This window comes from Lutra lutra, chromosome X (genome assembly GCF_902655055.1).
Source record: "Lutra lutra chromosome X, mLutLut1.2, whole genome shotgun sequence".
In the NCBI taxonomy this organism is placed as follows: domain Eukaryota; kingdom Metazoa; phylum Chordata; class Mammalia; order Carnivora; family Mustelidae; genus Lutra; species Lutra lutra.
In genome coordinates, this window is record NC_062296.1 from 2,546,480 (window position 1) to 2,559,919 (window position 13,440).

Below are 13,440 nucleotides of genomic sequence, written 5' to 3' on the forward strand. Positions count from 1 at the left end.
AAAAAAAACCCAGGAAAACAGAAATTGACAAGTGTTAGAGAAGCTGTGGAGAAACTGGAACTCTTGTGCACTGCTGTTGGGAATGTGAGACAGCATATGGTTCCTCAAAAAATGAAACATAGAATCACCATAGGACCAAGGAATTCCATGTCTGGGTATACAGCCCCAAAAACCGAAAGCATGAATTTGAACACATAATTGTACACCCCTGTTCACTGGCACCACTACTCACAATAGCCAAAAGGTAGAAGTGGGGGCACCTGGGTGGCTCAGTGGGTTAAAGCCTTTGCGTTCAGCTTGGGTCCTGATCCCAGGGTCCTGGGATCGAGCCCCACATCGGGCTCTCTGCTCCGCGGACAGCCTGCTTCTTCCTCTCTCTCTGCCTGCCTCTCTGCCTACTTGGGATCTCTGTCTGTCAAATAAATAAATAAATAAAATATATATATATATATATATATATATACATATATATATATATATATATATATTAAAAAAAAGGTAGAAGTGACCCAAGGGTCCATCAGTGGATAAATAGATAAACAAAATGCAGTATTATTCTACCTTAAAAAGGAAGCAAATTCTGGCAACTATGTAATGGGAGGAAACATCTACAAACCATATATCTAATAAGGGTTTTTAAAAAAATGGGCTAAGGACTTGAATATACATTTCTCCAAAGAAGACATACAAATGGCCAACAGGTACATGAAAAAATGCTCAGTGTCACTAATCTTTAGGGAAATGCAAATCAAAACCATAATGAGATATCACTTCACTCCTGTTCACTCACGATGGCTGTTATCAAAAAGTCAAAAGAGATGGGGCGCCTGGGTGGCTCAGCGGGTTAAAGCCTCTGCCTTCGGCTCAGGTCATGATCTCAGGGTCCTGGGATCGAGCCCCGCATCAGGCTCTCTGATCAGTGGGGAGCCTGCTTCCTTCCATCTCTCTCTCAGCCTGCCTCTCTGCCTGCTTGTGAACTCTGTCTGTCAAATAAATAAATAAAATCTTTAAAAAAAAAGTCAAAGAGAAGTGTGGGTGAGGATGTGGAGAAACTGGAAGCCTTGCACACTGTTGGATGGAATGCAAAATGGTACAGCTCCTATGGAAAATGTTATAAAAGAGCCTCACAAAATTAAAAATAGAACTACCATATGATACAGTAATTCTACTCCTGGGTATATATCCAAAAGAATTGAAACCAGGATCTCGAAGAGATAAACATTAGCCCTCCTTTGCTCATTACAGCACTATTCACAATGGCCAAGATGGAAACAACCTAAATATTCCTCGACAGATGAAGAGATAAAGGAAATGTGGCCCAACCACACAATGGAATACTACTCAGCCTTAAAAAGGAAGGACATTCTATAATATGCAACAACATGGATGAACTTTGAAGACATTATGCTAAGTGAAATAAGCCAGTCACAAAAGGATAAATACTATACGATTCTACTTATATGAGGTATTTATAGGAGTTAAATTTAAACACATAGAAAGTACAATGGTGGGTGCCAGGAGCTGGGAGGAAAGGGGAATTGGGGAGTAAGTGTTCGGCAGGTACAGTTTCAGTTCTACAAGATGAAGAATTCTGGACATGGATGGTGATAAAATGTACTTGATGCCACCCACTGTCCTCTTGAAATGGGCTCAGAACAGCTCTGATTGGGAAACATAAGACCCCAAAGAGCAACATGGATTGTTAAGATTCACATATCAGAAGCCTCAAGTCTGTCTCCCTTTACAAAGTTATGTCTTTGAACCCATTGAAAACCAGTATGTATGCCCGCCATACACATTGGGACAAAGCCTTGAACTAAAAAAAAAATATCTAGGAAGAGACCAACTGAGCCCAATCTCCTCCCTCTTGCTGAGGCAAGGTCCCAACAACTGTTCTGGAGGCAAAAGGAAGGGACAGCCTGTCCACTTCAAACCAGACAGAAAGACAAGTGTTTTCTCCTTTGAAAACATGGGAGATCAGCTTCTTTGTAAAGATGAAATACAGAGCAATTCAGAGGGACCCTGCCTGCTGTCCTCCATGGAGTCAGTGCTAGAAGCTAAGATGTGGTGAGCCACAAGTTCACCACTCTAGTCTGTGCACAGAAAATGCCTGTGTGCACAAGAAAACTGCAAATAGGAATCAAGGCAAAATGTTCTTCCTTAAAGGACTCAATTAGTGCAATCTTGTCCTTTCATAGATCTGAGGTATCTGGTTGTTTCTGTCAGTCATTCGTCTCCCTGCTTGTCTGTTTTTTAGGACACAGAAAGGCCCTGGCTTTGAATTTGAGGTGGCCCCTGAGAAAACCATCAGCACGCTTGCAAGTTTTGTCTTATGTTGTTCCCTCCACCTGGAGTGTCTTCTCTCCTTGGTGAGTTCTTTAAATAAGTCCCAAGGGGAAAGGGAGCTGCAAGCTGGAAAAGAGCACCTGGGCACTGGCTCACTCACTGAATGCTGGCCACCGCCAAGCAGGACCTGCACAGGACACAGCACCAGGAAGCCCACGATGTAGTATGGGAGACAGACTCAGCGGAACACCGTGGAAGTGCTTCTGAGATCTGATGAAGGTACACCCAGAGCAGGGAGGCTGGCCCACGGTGATAACTAGGCCAAGTTCTCAAGGCCCTGGAGGAGTGAGTCAAATAGGGGTTGGGTGTCCTGAAAGACATTCCATGGCCAGGGATGGAAAGGACAAGATACCAGCATATTCTGGCAACTGTGACAAGTTATGTCACAGTGAGTGTGAAGCAAGACTGGGAACAAGGTCAAGAATAGGAAGGGGCTGTGTGTCAGGTTAAGGGGTTACACCAAGAGAATATGGGGGAGCTCCAGGAAGTTGCAAGCAGGGTGAGTGTTAAGATCCGAAGCATCACTCTGGCTGGAGTGTGGAGAAGGGATTTGATCCAAGTCTAAGGCTTTGGGCGTGCCCGGAAGGGAAAGAGCCGATCAAAACGCTGCCAGATGTCAAGTCCTTTCACATCCAAATATATTAGGCCATTAAGATCCCCAAAGCAAGGAGAAACCCAGGCCTAGAGAGGTCAGCAGACTTGGCGGGAGTCACGCTGATGTTCCACAGCAAACGCAGCACTTGTGGCGGTTTTCTCTGCTCTGCCAGGCTGCCGCCCCGCACGCTGACTGGGAAGCAGGGTATGGAGGGACGCCATGTGCAAGGACTAGCAGAGGCAAAAGTGGGCACGAGGCTCAGATGCCAGGCTGAGTGTGGACTTTACTCAGTAGTCCCGGGAAAAAAGGGCAAAGGGTCAGCAAACACTTTCACTTAATGGATGCTAATATACTGCATGCCTTTCTCAGCCTGAGAAACTTATGCTGTCCCCTGCCTCCCTAAATAATGCTCCAATGCCCAGAAGGGAAGCACATAAGGGCTGGGAACCCTCTTACATTGGGCTAGCTGCAGATGGCAGCTCCTGGATCTCCAGCTCCCCTGCTTCAGCCCATACCCTTGCACACTCCCCTTGTAATTATCCAAGCATGCATGCAACCAGGAGCTGGTTCTTTGACAAGATCAACAAAATTAATAAACTTCCAGCAAGACTCATCAAAAACAGAGAGGACCCAAGTAAGCAGAATCACTAATGAAAGAGGAGAAATGAAAACCAACATCAGAGAAATACAGAAAATTGTAACAGAATATTATCAAAACCTATATACCAACAAACTGGACAACTCAGAAGAAATAGGTAAGTTCCTAGAAACATATAACCTACCAAAACGAAGCAGGAAAAATTAGAAAATTGGAACAGACCAATTACCAGCAACGAAATTCAATCAGCAATTAAAAAACTCCGAACAAGCAAAAATCCAAGACCAGAGAGCTTCATAGGTAGATTCTACCTACTCTTTTCAAGTTATTCCAAAAGATACAAGGAGAAAGAAAACTCCCAAATTCATTCTATGAGGTCAGTGTCACCCTGATGCCAAAACCAGATAAAGACAGCACAGAAAAAGAGAACAGGTTAGTATCTCTCACAAATGAAGAAGCAACAAATCCTAAACAAAACCTTAGCAAACCAAATTGAACAATACATTGAAAGAAATCATACACCACAATCAAGCGGGATTTATTCCTGGGACGCAAGGGTGGTTCCATATTTGCAAATCAATCGACATGATCTATGACATGAATAAGAGAAAAGATAAAAACCATATGATTATTTCAATAGATGCAGAAAAAGCATTTGACAAAGTACAACACCCATTCATGATTAAAAAAAAAAAAACCCTCAACAAAGTAGGTCTAGAGGAAACATGCCTCAATATATTAAGGAACTTATATGGAAAACACACAGCTAACATCATAGTCAACGGGGAAAAACTGATAGCTTTTCTCCTAAGGTCAGGAACAAGAAGACAAGGATGTCCAGTCTTGTCACTTTATTCAACATACTACTAGAAGTCCTAGCCACAGCAATTAGACAACAGAAAGAAATAAGAGGCATCCAAATTGTCAAGGAAGAGGTAAAACTTTCATTGTTTGCAGATGACATTCTATATATAAAAAACTCTAGGGGCGCCTGGGTGGCTCAGTGGGTTAAGCCGCTGCCTTTGGCTCAGGTCATGATCTCAGGGTCCTGGGATAGAGTCCCGCATCGGGCTCTCTGCTCGGCGGAGAGCCTGCTTCCTCCTCTCTCTCTGCCTGCCTCTCTGCCTGCTTGTGCTCTCTCTCTGTCAAATAAATAAATAAAAAATCTTTAAAAAAAAATAAAATAAAAATAAAAAACTCTAAAGAGTCCACCCCAAAACTATGAGAACTGATAAATGAATTCAATAATGTCACAGGATATAATATTAATGTACAGAAATCTATTGCATTTCTACATACCAATAATGAAGCAACAGAAAGAGAAATTAATGAAACAATCCCATTTACAATTGCACCAAAACAATCCGCTATCTAGGAATATACTTACGCAAAAAGGAGAAAGATCTGTACTCTGAAAACTGTAGAAAGTGATGAAAGAAATTCAAGATGATGCAAAGAATGGAAAGACATTCCATTCTGATGGGTGGGAAAAACAAATATTATTAAAATGTCCATACCACCCAAAAGCAGTCTACACATTTAATGCAATCGCGATCAAAGTACCAAGAGCATTTTTCACAGAACTAGAACGAACAATTCTAAAATCTGTGTGGAACGACAAAAGACCTCGAGTAGCCAAAACAATCTTGAAAATAAACAAACAAACAAAACCGGAGGTATCATAATCCCAGATTTTAAGTTATATTACAAAATGGTAGTAATTAAAACAGTATGGTACACCATGGTATTAAAATAGGCCACAGAGATCCATAAAACATAATCGAATACCCAGAAATAAACCCAGAACTATGTGGTCGATTGCTCTATGACAAAGCAGGAAAGAATGTCCAGTGGGAAAAAGATAGTCTCTTCAACAAATGGTGTTGGGAAAACTGGACAGCCACACGCAGCAGAATGAAACTGGAGCACTTTCTCATAATATGCACAACAATAAACTTGAACTTTGGATTAAAGACATAAATGTGAGACCCGAAACTCTAAAAATCCTTGAAGACAGCACAGGCAGTAATCTTTCTGACATTGCCTACAGCAACATTTTTCTGGTAGGTCTCCTGAGGCAAGGGCAATAAAAGCAAAAATAAACTTGGGACATCAAAATAAAAAGGTTCTGACTGGCAAAGGAAATAATCAACAAAACTAAAAGTCAACCTATTGAATGGGAGAAGATATCTGCAAATGACACATGTGATAAAGGGTTCATATTCAAATATATAAAGAACTGGTAGAACCCAACCTCCAAAAATCCCCAAATAATCTAATTAAAATGTGGGCTGAAGACAAGAACAGATATTTCTGTATAGAAGACATCCAGATGTGCAACCGACACATGAAAATATCCTGAACATCAGCCGTCATCAGGGAAATGCAAAAATCAAAACTACAGTGAGCTTCACCTCAGCTTCCAGAATGGCTAAACTCAACAGCACATGAAACGGGTGTTGGTGAGGATGTGGAGGAAGGGGAACACTCCTGCTCTAGTGGTGGGAATGCAAGCTGGTGCAGTCACTGTGGAAAACCGTATGGACATTCCTCAAAAGATTAAAACTACAGGGGTGCCTGGGTGGCTCAGTCGTTAGGCGTCTTCCTTTGGCTCAGGTTACGAGTGGAGAATCCTGGGATCGAGCCCTGCATCGGGCTCCCTGTTCAGTAGGGAGTCTGTTTCCCTTCCTCTCTCTCTCCTCTGCTTGTGTTCCCTTTCTCATCTTGTCTGTCAAATAAATAAAATGTTGAAAGAAAAATTAAAACTAGAACTACCCTATAATCCAATAACTGCACTACTGGGTATTTACCCAAAGAACAAAAATAAAAATTCAAAGGGATACATGCACACTGATGTTTATAGCATTATTTATGATAGCCACGATATGGAAATAGTCCAAGTGTGCAGTAACTGATGAATGGATAAAGAAGACATGGTCTATGTACACACTGGAATATTACACAACCATCAAAAGGAATGAAATTTTGCCATTTCCAATGACATGGGTGTAGCCAGAGAATATTATGCTAAATGAAATATAGGAGAGAAAGACAAATACCATATGATTTCACTCATATGTGGGATTTAAGGAACAAAACTAATGGACATGGGAGGGGGCTAAAAAGAGAGGTATACCAACAAAAGGCTCTTAACTAGAGAGAAAACAGTGATGGTCACCAGAGGGGAAGCAGGTGAGGGGATGAGTTCCACAGGTGATAGGGAGTAAAGAGTGCAGTTATCATGACTGAAAAAAAAAAAAACCCACAATAAAATAAATTAAAAAAAGAAAAACAGAAAACCTCACACTTCCAAAACTCTTGTGTGACTTTGCTCACAACATTGTCTCGGCCGAGTGTTTAGGTGTCAAAAAGAGTATATTTTGATGACCTCTCCGTCATGGTCGCTCATATCTCTTTCGCTACCTTCAAAGTCCGTTCCCAAGTCCCCATCTTCCTGGGCTGGCTTTGCACTGGAGAGAGAAGTGATCCTCTCTTAAAATCTGTTCGGGGGGGACGCCTGGGTGGCTCAGTTGGTTGGACGACTGCCTTCGGCTCAGGTCATGATCCTGGAGTCCCGGGATCGAGTCCCACATCGGGCTCCCAGCTCCACGGGGAGTCTGCTTCTCTCTCTCTGACCTTCTCCTAGCTCATGCTCTCTCTCACACTGTCTCTCTCTCAAATAAATAAATAAAATCTTTAAAAAAAAAAAATCTGTTCGGGGGACGGGGCGGTGCTCTAGAACGGACACTCTCAAAGGAAGAGCCTCGGCTGGATTCGGTTTCTAAGTCTCGGTCGTCTAAAACTCTGTGACACGCCCATTCCCTTCTCTGGGTCTCGGTTGCCCTTTGAGCACAGTCTCACGCAAGGTCACGGTCTTCTCTGGCCCCTCGGTCCCTAATTCAGAAAGTCCCGACCCAGAGGCCCCACCCAGTCCCCTACTCTTCCGCCCAGCAGCCGTTAGAAAGGTAGCCTCCAAGGATGAGGTCGTGATCCTTACCCGTCCGTAGGTGATCCCCTGTGCGCCTTCGCCGTTTGCACCAAAAGACCTCCAGCCCTGGCGGCCACCTTTTTCTCCCCGCCCGCATGAGCAGAGGATCTGCCGAGATGCCTCCGCCGAGAGGATTGGCTCAGCTCGGTGCCAGCTCAACCAATCGGTGCTCAGAACATGATCCTGCCCAATGAAGCCAGGTCTCTGCTGGGAGCGCGCAGCCCCGGAGCCCCGCGCCTGGCGTTTGTCCGGTTAGACCCGCCCACCACAGCCCTACACCAATGGGGAGCGGCGCCCCGCGCGCGGGACGGTGGGAACAGCGCCGAATCAGTGTGTACGTCGGTTGCCGTAACAACGGCCCGCGGAGTCCATCGGCAATGGTGAGTGGGGGCCGCCCTTTGGTGCCCCGCGCCCAGAGGCTGAGCTCTTCCCAGGCCTCATCGGGCCCTGGCAGCTCTCTGGCGCCGTTCTCGGCTTTGGAGTGACCTTACTTCCTCTGAGCTCTTTCCCGGAAGGGTAGGGTAAAGACGCTGGCCGTCCACCTGGGCCTGTGATTCTCCGCTGCCTCCCCTTCACCCACTCTGCGCCCACCCATCCCTCGGGCTCCCCTGGCCTTCCCCTGCCAGCCCCCTCGGTGATCGCCCTTGGTCAAAGAAAACTCGGGTTACCCGCATGCCCAGACCTTTCAGACCCTGACCTGCTGGCCGCCTTGCGCTACCGAAGTTTACCCACAGAACCGGGGGGAGGTTTATTATGTTTGTTAACGTGCATTCTAAATAAGTACAGGGACAATTGGGAGACGTTTGGAGCTTCTTGAAGGAGGCACAGATGTGTCGAGTGGATTGAGTTTTATTATTCGGTATTGGCAGAATATATACCTTAGCTACGTAGTAATATTTGGCGAAATGTAGAATAATCACAAAGTCGGAATACATAGAAGGAAGTGGAATACTGCGAGCGGGTGTTATAAGGGCATATCCAGAATTAGGATCCCCCAATTCAAGGGTAGCTGATTATCTGTACAGTTATCCACAGCTCCTTGGCTGGATCTCTTTGGGGATGATTTTCAATAAAAGATGTCCAAAGGAACAAAGGGTCTCCTTGCTTCTAGAAACAATGGGGAAGAAGAGGGAGGGATAGATGTGCATGGAAAGATTCGTTGTTCTTTCCAGTAAAGCATTGCACTTTCTGTTAAGCAAAGCGTTGGAATCGCTTGGTGTAAATATTGTTAAAACACTTTATAATTATTTTATGTAAAATATGGATTGTATTACATAATATTGTGCTTCTATGTTTGTAAAATATCTAAAGGCCTCTAACTTTAAGAAGGCAAGCATGGCTTCGTCTGCCCAGCGAAAAAGGATGAGTCCTAAGCCAGAGCTCACTGAAGAGCAGAAGCAGGAAATCCGGGAAGCTTTTGACCTCTTTGATGCCGATGGGACTGGGACCATAGATGTTAAGGAACTTAAGGCAAGCCCTTTACATTCCCACTGTGCTGCCTTGCCTTTCCTCTACTTCTTCATCTTCTTTCCCTTTCACTGTTCTACCCCTTTTGCCCTCTTCTCCCTGCAAAAAGTATCAGTGGACGATGTACTATGCTCTGTTTTCGGTCTTTATTTACCTCAAGTGTTATAAAATGAAATTGAGCACAGATATCAATCTGCATAATGTTGTAGTATTTCCCAATCATTTCAACTTGATTGTGTCAGATGCTGGCTTGATACTCTCCATGCTCTGATTTTTGCTCCTGCAAGGGTTAGCTGTGTCTATTGAGATGGTCCTGTTTTCATTGTAGGTGGCGATGAGGGCGCTGGGCTTTGAACCCAAGAAAGAAGAGATCAAGAAAATGATAAGTGAAATTGATAAAGAAGGGACGGGAAAAATGAACTTCAGTGACTTTTTGACTGTGATGACTCAGAAAATGGTAAGTTAGCTGGGATAACTAGCATATTTTCCATGCATAATAGTGAACACATTTGAATCTGGATATAAAAATGTTTTCAGTGAAGAAAACGTGATACAGACTGGAGGGTTCAGCTGAGAAAGTATAGTACTTACGACTGACAGGATGCTTACATTCTACTTGGCTTTCTTCAAGGCCGCAGAATCACAGGAAAAGTCAGCTTACCCTCTGTAAACTCATAAACTAGCGCTGTCACTCTTGTGATTATTTTTCTCCAACTGATACGTCACTGTGACAAGCACAAGCAGGAAATGCTGTAAATGCCAGCAATATTGCACTGCCTGACTAGATGAAATGCCTATACTTTAAAGGTCAAAATTCTTTTCTCTCTCGTTTATTCTGCGAAGCTTTAGTCTGAGGACAGGTTACCTCGACAGCTGTGTTTTTTCCTGCACCAGGAATTGGCCGTTCAGCACTTTCACCCATTGTCTAGTCCCTCAGATGTCACCATTTTACAGGATCCAGAGGGTCAAGAAAGACAACGTGACCCGAAAAAGCCACTTCACTCCCCCGCATGTCATCGCCCCGCCCAGGCTATGTGTTTATGCGCCCCGTGGGCCATTGCTCCTTCATGGCCTTTCTGGCTCCTCTCTTGTGTGGCTCAGCTGCTTGACTGGCCTGTGGAAAAGTAGCTCCATGTGTGCCTCAGGTCACAGGACTGTTCCTATTCTGATAATTCCGTTGCTTTGAAAACATCTAATCCTACCTGTACTTTTTGTGTATGTACTAATTTAAGAGATCAGGAAGCTTAACATTCTGTAACTACCTAGTAAAGCCGTCCCACACTGAAGGTGGGTTCCCCGATTACTCTTATTAGAGGGGTTCTCTCTATCTTTAGCTACTTTTCAGAAGTTTCTGGAGTTTGAGTTCTTGGAGATTTTCCTTTCTTCCTCTTAGAGTACTTGGGATCCCAGTAACTCTCTGCAATCCCATAACAAGTTCAATGGCCCCTGCACCTCCCTACCCCTGCCAAGTTCAATGGCCCTCTCTCTCCTCCCTGCACCTCCCTACCCCTGCCAAGTTCAATGGCCCTCTCTCTCCTCCCTGCACCTCCCTACCCCTGCCAAGTTCAATGGCCCTCTCTCTCCTCCCTGCACCTCCTTACCCCTGCCAAGAGGATCCCTTACACCAGCTTAAGTAGTGTATTTTCCCCTAGCTTTAACTCTACCCTCTACTCCTATTTCTCTTTGGTTTGTACAGAAGGAATGTTTTAAGTCAATCCTTTATATTTCTTTTTTTTATAATAACGTCTCTGACTTTGTGCTCTTCTACCCGGGATGATGTTCAGTCTCCGGTGAGCTAAGACTTCTGTGATGAAGGCTATCATCAAGACCATGTGAAGGGGTTTGGTGGTAGTGGGGCTGCCGCATGACTAATTGCCCCTGTGTTTTCTGATTTACTTGTTAAGTCTGAGAAAGATACCAAAGAAGAAATTCTGAAAGCTTTCAAGCTCTTTGATGATGATGAAACTGGGAAGATATCCTTCAAAAATCTAAAGCGCGTGGCCAAGGAGTTGGGTGAGAACCTCACTGATGAGGAGTTGCAGGTTTGTAAGGCATCAGACTGGACTTCAATTCCTGCTTAGAGCTCCTGAGTTTTATTTTCTTGATGTGAGCCCCAATGTGAAGGGAAAATAGTGTTCCCTTACCCCTCTGTTGACCACTTAATTTCTCCTTTGATAGTGTGACAAACCTATGGGTCCCACTCCTGGAAAAATGCACACAGATACATTCTTACTTACTATTTTAGGTTTTAGGAATTCCCTTGGTCAGGATGATCTTCAGGTTCCCTTCTAGATGATATGTGTGACAAAGTATTGCTTGATTTTTAGATAACTTTTTGGTAGGCAAGCTGTTAGAAAAAGTGCATTATTTGCATTGGGTGGACCACAACTGTCTATTCATGTAACATTATAAAGACCTACTGCTCAGTCATAATTTAGTTACATTTATGAATTAATCTAAGCTGATTCTTCATTATCCTGCAGGAAATGATCGATGAGGCTGATCGAGACGGAGATGGAGAAGTCAATGAGCAGGAGTTCCTGCGCATCATGAAAAAGACCAGCCTTTACTGAGATCGGTCTCTTCTTTTCGTATTGTGTGAAACCTGGGTTTTGAGAACATAAACTATTTTCTCCTACTCACCTCCCTGTATGACTTCAGTAACAATCTTGGATCTCTTTTAGGTATCTGAAAGTGTTCTTTGACATTTAGGTTCTTTGTAAGGTGATCTGCTGATTGCTTCAATTCCTCAGAGCAGAACAAGAGCACATTAGGGTGGTGAAAAGGGTCTTAAAGCTTTCGCCCACCTGCACTCCTGCCTTTTAATCAGCTCACTCAAAACTTCATGCATTTCCACACTGAGGCCACCAGACAAGCACATGTTGTACCCATGCCACCAGGAGCAAGGGGCATCTCCTTGATGTTTCTAGTTATAACTGACAGCTGAGTGCAGCTTTCTCTTTTATAAAACCCAGTGAACTTACTCACGTGCATTTGGATGTGTGTTTGTGCTATTTGTTTTGTCTTAAAAATAAAGCCTTTCTTATTTTAAGCTTTTGTTCTCTAGGGCTGAGTTCTTTGGCCTTGACTATGAGTTCGTCTTCTAAGCCTCTGTGTTGAAGGCAGCCTGGTAGATCCCCAAGTCCTTCCCAGCCCATGGACAGAAAATGAAATCAACCTTTACTATTAAATTGTTTCTTGCCTTGGGAATTTGTCAGGGTTAAAAGTAGCAGAATTTCCATTTATCTACAGCTAAATGCTGCCTTAAAAATAGTTTGTGCAAAGTATAAGGCTGAGAGTCCTATTGGTAATTTGTGCTTGGACAAATTGGGGAAAGGCAAGTTACTATGACAGTAGGTTGAATTCAGCCAACCTCTGGTCAGTGTCTCAGACCTCAGTGTTAGGTTGGGCTGAGTGACCTTGTCCAGCCTCCTCTGGGCCCTGCATGGCATGGCCTATAAGAGAAGCCCTGGCAGATAAAATTAAAGTCTCTGCCCCAGGCTGGGCGAGGAACAAGAAGGGTCAAGGGGAAATGGAAAACCTGTAGAGGGAGAGAATAGGTTTTATTTTTTTATTATTATTATTTTTTAAAGATTTTATTTATTTATTTGACAGAGATCACAAGTAGACGGAGAGGAAGGCAGAGAGAGAGAGAGGGAAGCAGGCTTCTTGCTGAGCAGAGAGCCCGATGTGGGACTCGATCCCAGGACCCTGAGATCATGACCTGAGCCGAAGGCAGCGGCTTAACCCACTGAGCCACCCAGGCGCCCCAGAGAATAGGTTTTAAACTCTGGGGACATCCTAATCCCAGGCTGGGGTTGTCTGATACAGATAGCAAAGAGAACACCTAAGTCTATTTGAATTTCAGATCATTTTTTTTAGTATAAGTATATCCCATTTGGACTTTTTGTTATTTATCCACTGTTGATCTGAAATTTAACTTGACTTGGGTTTCCTGTATTTCACGTGGTACCCTTACATGGGGAGCAGGTAAAGAGGTATGGCTCTGGGCCTCATCCCTGGACACTGGCACCCTGAAGGACTTGGGAACCCTCCAGACATGTCTGCAGAGGGATCATTCCCTGAGAAACACTGGTGTGGTGGGGGGAGCCTAGAGTAGCCTCAGACCTGGGTTCTCTCATGGGCTCCACCACTTTCTGGCTGGGTAATCGGGGACAAACTCCTCCAAGTGCCTTAGGTTCCTTGTCTGCATAGTGGGGAGAAGGGTTGTGCTTAAGTCAGAGTCACTGAGGACCCAAGACAGACTCACACAAAGGGCCAAGAAGGCATTTCAGAAGTGTTTGTTTTCAATCTCATTTCCTTGGTGTCATTGTCACATGGCTTTGTTAGGTGTGGGTCTGTGAGGCTTTATGTTTATTGTCCCCCAGAGCTGAGTTGACAGCATTTACCAGGAGGGTTTGACCTTTTTCATATTGCTGTTTTCTA

At 44.2% G+C, this 13,440-nt stretch overlaps 2 protein-coding genes across 3 annotated transcripts in view; one reads left to right on the top strand and one right to left on the bottom strand.

The window, feature by feature from the left end:
• The window catches only part of NSDHL (NAD(P) dependent steroid dehydrogenase-like), a 31,447-nt gene extending 23,767 nt beyond the window's left edge, over nt 1–7,680 (bottom strand). Inside the window, exon 1 of one of the 2 annotated variants that reach the window (XM_047716089.1) lies at nt 7,537–7,680. The gene's annotated coding sequence lies outside the window, so the exon portion shown is untranslated. Of the gene's footprint in view, nt 1–4,928; nt 4,944–7,536 lie in introns of those variants that run through there. The other variant, XM_047716090.1, reaches the window with a different exon arrangement.
• A 102-nt stretch (nt 7,681–7,782) lies between these two features.
• CETN2 (centrin 2) lies at nt 7,783–12,046 on the top strand. The gene is made up of 5 exons (XM_047716741.1): nt 7,783–7,907; nt 8,839–8,997; nt 9,323–9,451; nt 10,899–11,036; nt 11,478–12,046. The coding sequence occupies exons 1-5, from the start codon at nt 7,809–7,811 to the stop codon at nt 11,565–11,567; spliced, it is 615 nt and encodes a 204-aa protein (XP_047572697.1). The 5' UTR covers nt 7,783–7,808; the 3' UTR covers nt 11,568–12,046.
• Nucleotides 12,047–13,440: the final 1,394 nt, after the last annotated feature.

Bases quoted from the DNA above. Each gene is read 5' to 3' on its own strand.
- CETN2 (XM_047716741.1), top strand. From the start codon at position 7,809: ATGGGGAGCGGCGCCCCGCGCGCGGGACGGTGGGAACAGCGCCGAATC. The intron at 7,908-8,838 runs GTGAGTGGGGGC...AAATATCTAAAG, and splicing joins CGCGGAGTCCATCGGCAATG to GCCTCTAACTTTAAGAAGGC. The intron at 11,037-11,477 runs GTTTGTAAGGCA...ATTATCCTGCAG, and splicing joins TCACTGATGAGGAGTTGCAG to GAAATGATCGATGAGGCTGA.